Source organism: Rhinopithecus bieti, unplaced genomic scaffold, assembly GCF_001698545.2.
Source record: "Rhinopithecus bieti isolate Rb0 unplaced genomic scaffold, ASM169854v2 scaffold_1618, whole genome shotgun sequence".
NCBI lineage: Eukaryota > Metazoa > Chordata > Mammalia > Primates > Cercopithecidae > Rhinopithecus > Rhinopithecus bieti.
Genome location: NW_016803937.1, coordinates 49,592 through 58,671, shown reverse-complemented (window position 1 = coordinate 58,671; position 9,080 = coordinate 49,592). Strand labels below are relative to the sequence as shown.

Genomic DNA, 9,080 nt, shown 5'->3' with positions numbered 1-9,080 from the left:
AGGTGGGGAGGGAGGCAGGACCTCTCCCTCCCCAGAAGCCTTCCCTCTCACTATCCCTCCTTTTCTCCCCAGGGCTGGGGACAATAGCCCCCTCCGCCGACAGCTGGAGGTTGGAGGAGTTGGTGGAGGTGGGGGCCAGCTGGCAAGGGGTCTATAGCCAAGGCTCAAATTCACTCCACTATGAGGCAAAATATGTCCGTGTCAAGACCCTGCCTGCCCCTCCCCCACCAGCTCAGCTTTCAGGACTGTGTGCTCTCCTGGGCAGCCAAGGGGTCCCAGGCCGCCTCCTGGTGAGCCCCCAGGCAGGCAGCGTGGCCCATCAGGGCCTTCTCCAAGTGAGGGGTTACTCCCCTGCTTGGGCCACCTCTGATTTTTGAGCTCACTCAGCCCCACTTGGAGGTTGGGGGCAGACTGTGTCTTCAGAACTGGCCCGTCAACCCTGCTGCACCCACACCATCCCTAGTTGCTGGTTCTACACCTGGGACCCCACCCCACCTGGGAGGCAGCTGAGGTCTGGGGCAGCACTGCTGACTCACAGAGAACCCCAGCCTGCTGGGAAGGGCCCCACTTCTGCATCTGGGTTTTGGGAGCCCCTTGGTCTCTGGGAGAGAGTCAGCAGCACCCTGGGGGCCAGGCGGAGGCTCTTAGCTCAGGTGACTGTGACCAAGGCCAAGAAGGGAAGTGGCTCCCAGACCACTATTCTTCCCACAGTGGCAGGACAGCCCCAGACACTGTGCTTTGCAGGGGACAGCTGCCTCTACGCCTCTTCTTCCACATCCCTTCTCTGAAGCCTGCAGCAGCTAGAGAGGGTGGGGCCCAGAAAAGATGCTGCAGCTGCTCTGGGCCAGGCCGACAGCTGGGGCCATGCCTGGCCATCCAGGAACGGGGTGGCCCCAGGTTCCAGCCTGGGGGAGGGGTTGAAGCCTGAGAAACTTGAGGGGCCTTCACACTCCCTTCCCAGGCAAACCCACCCACGCACCCACCAAGGGTGTTCCTAGAATCTCACAGCATCCTTCCTTGGAAAATCGGGTGAGCAGGAGTGTGAGGTCGGCCCCAGAACTTCTCCCCATTCCCACCCGGCAGTGGTGTCTGTAAACCCCATTCCCACCTCGCAGTGGTGTTTGTAAACTCTAGCGAGCGCTCAGTGCATGCGGGGGGCTTTCTCACGCAGCAGCCCCTTGGGGTTGAGTGTCGGGCGAGGAGCAGACCCCAAGAGAGGCGTTAAGTCCCAGGAGCTTGGCTCCAGGGCGGTGGCCCCAGACGTCTCAAGGGCTTCAAGATGTTTCCTTCCAGGTTCTTGGCTAAGGGCCCAGTCAGGGATGAGCTTGGGGGTGTCATTGGGGAACCACTGTGGGGAAGCAGGTCACTAATGTCCATTGGTCTTGCTTGGCTTGGGTGGGAGACAGAGAGAAATGGACGGGTGTCCACAAATTCCACCTCCCAGGGTGCTCGCGTCCCCTAGCCCAGGTGCAGGGTTGTGGGCTGGCTGTGTTGATGTGGCTTTGTCCTGGGCACCGGATGTCCCAATCTCCCCAAGACAGCTCCCAGGCCCTCCCTCCCCTGGCCACGTCTTCTGGGACAGGGGTGCGGTGGGAGGACAAAGAGCCAGCTTTGAGAACCGGAGAGCCGGAAGTGGGCTGTGGCCTGTCTGCCCACCCACACCCACACCAGCTGTAATCTGGGCAAGTGGGCCCTGCCAAGGCACTGCGGCCACTGTGACCTGGTGAACTCAGGCTGTGGACAGGCCTGGGCCCAGGACTCCCAGCCTCTGCCTTGACCGCACCCAGCCCAGTGTGACTGGAGGGTCTCCAGTGGAGGCAGCTGGAGGGTGGGGGAAGAGGGCCGGCCCAGGTTTGGTGGCAGCTGGGCAGGAAGCAGATGGAAATTTCTGCCCTGGTGGGGGTGGCCCCTCCCCCTCAGCCATGTGGGGTTCTTAGAGCCTGGGGTCTCCCTGCCTCATGCCCAGGCCTAGCCCAAGGCAGGCGTGGCTCTGTGGCTGGATTTCCTTCAGAGCATGTGGTTCAGAGCCTGGCTTGGGTCTCAGACCCCATGTGGTTCCTGGCTCTGTGTGGCTTTGGGCAAACGCCTCAAGCTCTGCCCAGAGCTGGGAGATGAGGGGACCACCACAGGCTCCGGGGGGTTGGGAGGACCAAGGGAGAGGGGGAGAGGCAAGGCCCAGCGCAAAGCTGCACAGCCAGGGCCGGAAATAGACCCTGTGCCCACCGAGGCTGATGAAGGCCCCATGCTGGGCAGGCAGGTTTCCACTTGGCAGGAGCTGCCCTGCCCTGGAAGTGGCTTGTGCTCTGTGGGTGCTGGCAGGCTCTGAGGCCAGGGCCGCCATCTGTCAGCTGGCAGAGAGCTCCCCCGGCAGGGTCCCCAGCCTGGGAGCCTGAGGAGCCCCCACCCCGTCCTCTCCCTGCTTCCTGCCAAAGTGTTTGCTACTCTCTGGACTCTCAGGAGGCCATGGAGGAGGGGGCCCAGGTCCTGCTGGCCGAGGGCCAAGAACCCCGTGGAAGTTGGCCTTGGTTTGGATGCTGCTGCCACTGCCTGTGGGGACCTCTGTGTACTGGGCCAGCCTTGGGGACAGGACACAGTCAGAGTGAGAGGCCCTAATGCCTCATCTCGGGGTGGGCAGATGGGCAGCCTGGGCCTTGCTCGTCCACACAGGGTAAGCAGCCAGTGGTGGAGGACAGAGGCCAAGCCTAATGGAGGTTCAGCCTAACAGGCTTCCTGGCCATGCTGACATCTCCTTCCCAGCCCCTGCCCACTCAGACGTACCAGCCCCTAGCCGCTGCCTCCTCTCAAGGCCACCTGCCCCCACGTCCCAGCCCCTGCCTAGACTGAAGTCTCGGCAAAGCCAGCAGGAGCAGGCGGCACTGGAGGGCGAGGCATTGGCGCGGGGCTGAGGAGAGCGGGCAGCCTCAGACCCAGCAGTGGCATGGTGGCCAGAGTAGCCGTGGAGGTCTGTGGTTCTGCAGGGGGAGGGGTGGCCTGGCTTGCCCAGCTCTGACACCCACAGTTCTCAGTGCTCCATTTCATGGGGCACTTGCTCCACCTGGAGCAGGTGCCCCCTTCCAGGGGGGAGCTGGGTGAGACCTCCCATGCAGGGTCCCACTTACCAGGGCTGACTCAGCGCTCCCTCCACTCGCGCAATGTAGGGAGCTGTTCTAGGTGTTGGCATGGCGTGACCAGCACACCCCTGTGGTAGGCACAGGACCTGGTGCCAGCTGGGGAGTCCCATGAGCCTCCCTAGACCCCAGCCCACCTGCTGTCCAGAGGAAGGAGCTCAGGAGCAGGCCATGAAGACGGTGGTGTTGAGATGGGGAAGGAGCTCAGGAGCAGGCCGTGAAGACGGTGGTGTTGAGATGGGGGCCCTGTCTGAAAGAGGAGCTGAGGAGTTTGTGTGTGGTGGGTGGTGTTTGGGGCCCGCTCTGCCCCCAGACTCCCCATCGCCTACCCAGGACCCCCCGCACCTCCCAGCCATCCCCCTGCCCCCATGGCAACCCAGCAGCCTGAGGGCTTGTCCTGGATAGGGGTGCCCCAGAGAGCACGGCATGGGGCAGGGGGTCTCTGTCCCCTCCCCAGCCGGGTGGTGCAGGAGGCTGCCCTGTCTCTACGTTAGGGTCTGTGCCTTGGGGAGCTGCTGCCACCCCCACCACAAGCCTGGCCACAGGGCCCTGGAAGCTTCCCACCCTGCCCACCCCAACTCAGCATCTTCCTCTGTAGCCTCCATCACTGGGACGATGCAGATGCCACACCCTGGTTATACACCGTGAGGGGGCGCTCAGGTCTCTCACCCACACAGCCCTGCAGTGGGGGGCTGGGAAAGTCGGGGGACCCTCACCAAGGCTGATTGAGGCTGTGAGCACTGGGCGTGTGGGGCTGGGTGCTGGCCACACATGGGCCTTAGCCGCAGCAAGATGAAAGGGGATGCAGCTCCTCGGTTTTGCACATTTCAAGGGCTCAGCAGTCCCCTGTGGCCTGTGGGTCTTGGATGATGCAGATCTAGAACATTCTGGCAGCTAGGAGAGCACTGCTGGGTGGGAGGGGGCCTCCGGGGAGGAGGGTCACCCAAGAGAAGGGCCGGGAGCCTGGAGACCCCCAGGACTGGGGGGTGCACAGACAGCTCCTAGCCAGGCCCAGGGCACAGGGGATGGGGAGGGGGCAGCCCTGTTTCGTCCTCCCTCATGTCCCTCTCCCCTGCCTCTCCCCCAACCCCGGCCCCTCCTGCCCTCACCAAGTTCAGGCAGATTCTGTGCCCCCACGAGCTGCACCAGGCATCAGCCTGACCCGGGAGCTCGGGGGTGACCCCCATGTCTGTGCCGAGCCACGTGGGGTCAGCCCAGAGCCATGTCCTATCAGTTGTGGCAACTTCTACCAGGCTGTGCTTTAGGGCCAGGGTCTTTCAGGAAGAAGCCGTGCAGCCCACCCAGAAACACTGACTCCTCAGGCTCAGGGGGTCCCAAGCACAGCTGTCCTGGAGGTCCCAGGACAGGCAGGACCCACCGTCTCTAAGCTTCCCTTTGACCAAGGTGGGGCCAGGCACCCTGGGAGGCCAGGGCTCAGGCCCAAGGCCCAGGCTAGGAGCTGCGTATGGTGACCGCATTTTTAAAACAGGAAAATTCAGGATGTGCTTTTGGGGTCACTACGAGTGCTCCTCCCCACCCGGCTCTTTGACTTGGGTCCCTTCGTAGGCCTCAGTTTCCCCATCTGAGGGGTGGGTGTGGGGCCATCTGTGGTCACGAAAGTTGCTGACTGTCAGGACCTCGGGAGAATTTGGGGGCAGCTGCCTCCACTTTGGGGTCTTTACTGGCCCTGGAGTAGGGTGGGGTGCACGGCGTCTCCCTCTGCAGCCCCATGCTCTGCCCAGGCCTCATCCCCAAGCACTGGGGCTTCCTGTGTGGATTACAAACAGTGCACCCCAGCCCCTGATGTGTGAGAGGAGGAGATGGGCACACCAGGGTCCCAGCAGCTGAAATATTGGGGTGAAGAGGTGAAGAGTGCACGAAGGTAGCCCATTCTGGGAGAAAGCAGCAAGGCTAGGGGTGGGGCTGCCCCTCTGTCCCCAGCCATGTCCCTCTTAGCTGTGCAGCCACAACAAGCCCCACCGAGGCAGACCTGGCCCCAGCCCAGCCAGTCTCAGAACCCACACCACTAGCATTGACTGCCCAGCCCTGACCTGGTGGGTCCTGACAGACCAGCGCGGTCCAGATGGGGCCACTGTACAAACTGGGGATACATTTCTAGCTGCTCTGGATGGACTGGAGCTGAACTCTCGCATCCTGGGGTTCCGTTCCTACAAAGTGCCTGGAGAGGTGGAGGGGGATGGGCACTTTCCCGCAGGCACTTCCCCTGCCACTCCCCGGGACCCTCCACACCCAGCCCACCGTGCCCACAGGCACCACCACTGGTTTCTTAGGGTCATTCGGAGTCAAGACCCCCACGCTCTCCCCAGCTCTGACTGGCCCTTGCTGTGTGCACGGGGCTTGCTGTGTGCACAGCTACCCTGGCACCTGGGGTGAGGCTGTGCTCCCGCTGGGTGAATCTCAGGTGTCCCTCCCAACCAGACGCCTGGAACCCTAGTGCTGCCTCCCAGCGGCCACATGCACTCGCCAGGGGCTGCAGACAGCCTGGCTGCTCCGTGGGCCCCGTAGGAAACTCTGGGGCAGCTGGATCGGGGCTTTGAGGGCCAGTGCTTGGGGTGTGGCCACCAAGGCCCCAGCTCAGCCTGATGGGGTGGGGCCCACGCGCCTTTGCCCTTGTGTGACACAGCCCTGTGTGTGGAAGCCGTGGTGCACCAATGTGCACTGACCCGCGGGCGAGGGAAATGCTGCACCCTGTGGCCTCCTCACTAGCCACAGCTCCCAGCTGCACACTGCCGCCCAGGGCTCTGGGAGACAGTGCTGTGGGACGCATCTGTCTTTGTTGCAGAGCCTCTGCCTGTCTTTGGGGGTTCCTGGACAGAGGAGGCCCACCACCCTGTACCCCTGGCGCCGGGCGCCTGCCCCGAGCCGCGTGCGGAGGGCCTGGGTCATCCCACCGATCAGTGTATCCGAGAACCACAAGCGTCTCCCCTACCCCCTGGTTCAGGTGAGTGGGTAAGGGGGCGGGAGGGGAGGAAGGAGTGGGCTGGTTCCCAGTGGGCCTCCCTCATTCCCTAAAGGTCTCCTGGGAGCCAGCGGGGCCCTATTTCAGGGCAGAGCTGGGGCAGGACTCACCCACCTTGCCAGGGCTCTGGGCTTCCAACCTGGGTCTACAGCAGGGCTCAAACCCTCCCCTTTGCCCCAGGCCGCAGGGGAGTCCAGAGCTGCTCCCACCCCACGTGCGCCTCTGGTGGACACATTCCACGTTAGGCTGCACGCTCAGGCGAGATTTTTGTCTGCGTGTTCGCCGACACTGAGCAGATGGAGGTGAAGGTGAACTGCCTTGCGGGGTCTCAGCTTCACACACCCAAAATCGCCCCAGAGACCAGGGCCCTGAGGACACCAGGGGCTGAGCCTGAAATAAGGCTGCAGGACAGGGTACCCTTGGGGCCCCAGGCTGAGCTGTCCCCAGCCCAGCACAGCTTCTCACTGGGTACCAGTCCTAGGAGCCTTAGACCTGCCCTGTTGTCAGTCAGGGAGGGGCCTGAGGGGCTGCAGAGAGGGCAGAGGCCCCCGCCCGGAGCAACTCTCCCCAGCCCCATTTGCTGCCCCACAGATCAAGTCAGACAAGCAGCAGCTGGGCAGCGTCCTCTACAGCATCCAGGGACCCGGCGTGGACGAGGAGCCCCGGGGCGTCTTCTCTATCGACAAGTTCACGGGGAAGGTGTTCCTCAATGCCATGCTGGACCGTGAGAAGAACGACCGCTTCAGGGTGCGGAGCTGCGCGGTCCAGCCTGTGCCCATCAAGCAGGCCTGGTGGGAAGCCAGTGCTCCTCCTCCCCATCAGGCTTCTCCTCCAGCTCGGTGGGCTTCAGGCCAGACTGCTGCTCCTGCAACATCCAGGCACTCTTAAGTGAGGGGCCAGGTACAGGGGTCTGGGACCAAGGCCCTGCAGCCTGAGGAGGCAGCTGTTTAGGGTGATGTTCCCATTTAACTGGAGGGCAGACAGAGGTCCTGTGGAGGAGCGGCTTGGTTCTGCCTGGGAGGAGCGCGCTGCAGCCGCTATAGCTTTGTGGCTCAACCACAGCCAGCTCCACACTGGTCCTGGGAGCTCAGGAGTGTCGTGAAGAATCTGTAAATAGTGTTTTGTTTTGTTTTGTTTTGTTTTGTTTGTGAGTTGGAGCTTCACTCTGTCGCCCAGGCTGGAGTGCAGTGGCACGATCTTGACTGACTGCAATCTCTACCTCCAGGGTTTAAGCGATTGTCCTGCCTCAGCCTCCTGAGTATCTGGGATTACAGGCACCCACCACCATGCCCAGTTAATTTTTGTATTTTTAGTAGAGACGGGGTTTCACCGTGTTGGCCTCCCAAAGTGCTGGGATTACAGCCCTGAGTCACCATGCCTGGCCTCCCAGAGTGCTGGGATCACAGGCGGGAGCCACCATGCCTGGCCCCAAAATAATGTTTATCCCAGTGGCCACCACTGTTCTCGGGAGTGGGATTAGTCAGGGAAGAAACCACTGATGCCCCTGGGATTCTGAGGTCTGAGAGAAGGGGCAGTGAATGCTGGGCGCGGTGGTTCACACCTGGAATCCCAGCACTTTGGGAGGCCGAGGCAGGAGGATTGCTTGAAGCCAATAGTTCGAGACCAGGCTGGGCATCAAAGTGAGGCCTTATCTCTACAAAAATTTTAAAAAGGCCGGGCGTGGTGGCTCAAGCCTGTAATCCCAGCACTTTGGGAGGCCGAGACGGGCGGATCACGAGGTCAGGAGATCGAGACCATCCTGGCTAACACGGTGAAACCCCATCTCTACTAAAAATCCAAAAAACTAGCCGGGCGAGGTGGCGGGCGCCTGTAGTCCCAGCTACTCGGGAGGCTGAGGCAGGAGAATGGCGTAAACCCGGGAGGCGGAGCTTGCAGTGAGCTGAGATCCAGCCACTGCACTCCAGCCCGGGCGACAGAGCAAGACTCCGTCTCAAAAAAAAAAAAAAAAAAAAAAAACGGTAAAATAGCCAGCAGTGTTGCTGCATGCCTGTGGTCCCAGCTATACTTGGAAGGCTGAGGTGCCAGGATCCCCCTGGAGATCGACGCTGCCGTAAGTTGTGATTGCGCCGCTGTGCTCAGCCTAGGTGACAGAGGAAGCCCCTCTCTCAAAAAAAAAAAAAAAAAGAAGAAGAAGAAGAGGCCGGGCGCGGTGGCTGACGCCTGTAATCCCAGCACTTTGGGAGGCTGAGGCGGGCGGATCACGAGGTCAGGAGATCGAGACCCTCCTGGCTAACACGGTGAAACCCCGTCTCTACTAAAGATACAAAAAATTAGCCAGGTGTGGTGGTGGGCACCTGTGGTCCCAGCTACTCGGGAGGCTGAGGCAGGAGAATGGCGTGAGCCCGGTTGGCAGAGTTTGCAGTGAGCTGAGATTGCGCCACTACACTCCAGCCTGGGTGACAGAGCGAGACTCCGTCTCAAAAAAAAAAAAAGAAAGAAAAAGAAAAGAAAAGAGGATCGGGCGCGGTGGCTCATGCCCGTAATCCCAGCAGTTTGGGAGGCTGAGGCAGGCAGATCTCAAGGTCAATAGATCAAGACCATCTTGGCTAACATGGTGAAACCCTGTCTCTACTAAAAAATACAAAAGTTAGCTGGGCATTCTGGCATGCACCTGTAGTCCCACCTACTCAGGAGGCTGAGACAGGAGAGTCACTTGAACCCCGTAGGCAGAGGTTGAAGTGAGCTGAGATTGCGCCACTACACTCCAGCCTGGGTGACAGAGAGAGACTCCGTCTCAAAAAAAAAAAAAAAAAAAAAAAAGAAGAAGAAGAAGAAGAAAAGACAGGGCAGTGGGAGCAAGAGGAGGGAGCCCTGGAGCCCAGAACCCCATCTATACTCCCTGCAGGCACCTGCCTAACCCCAGCCTGTCCACCCACAGCCTGCCCTTTCCCAGCCTGCCCAGCCCCAGCCTGCCCACCACAGCCTGCCCTCTCCCAGCCTGCCCAGCCCCA

The 9,080-nt window shown here is 61.4% G+C and overlaps 1 protein-coding gene across 1 annotated transcript in view; it reads left to right on the top strand.

Annotated features, from left to right (window-relative positions):
- The first annotated feature begins 4,948 nt into the window (after nt 1-4,948).
- Nucleotides 4,949-9,080, top strand: part of CDH15 (cadherin 15) — a 14,841-nt gene continuing 10,709 nt past the window's right edge. The window contains 3 exon segments of the mRNA XM_017859256.1: nt 4,949-4,993; nt 5,824-6,090; nt 6,700-6,855. Of these exon segments, the coding sequence (XP_017714745.1) occupies nt 4,949-4,993; nt 5,824-6,090; nt 6,700-6,855 (468 nt within the window).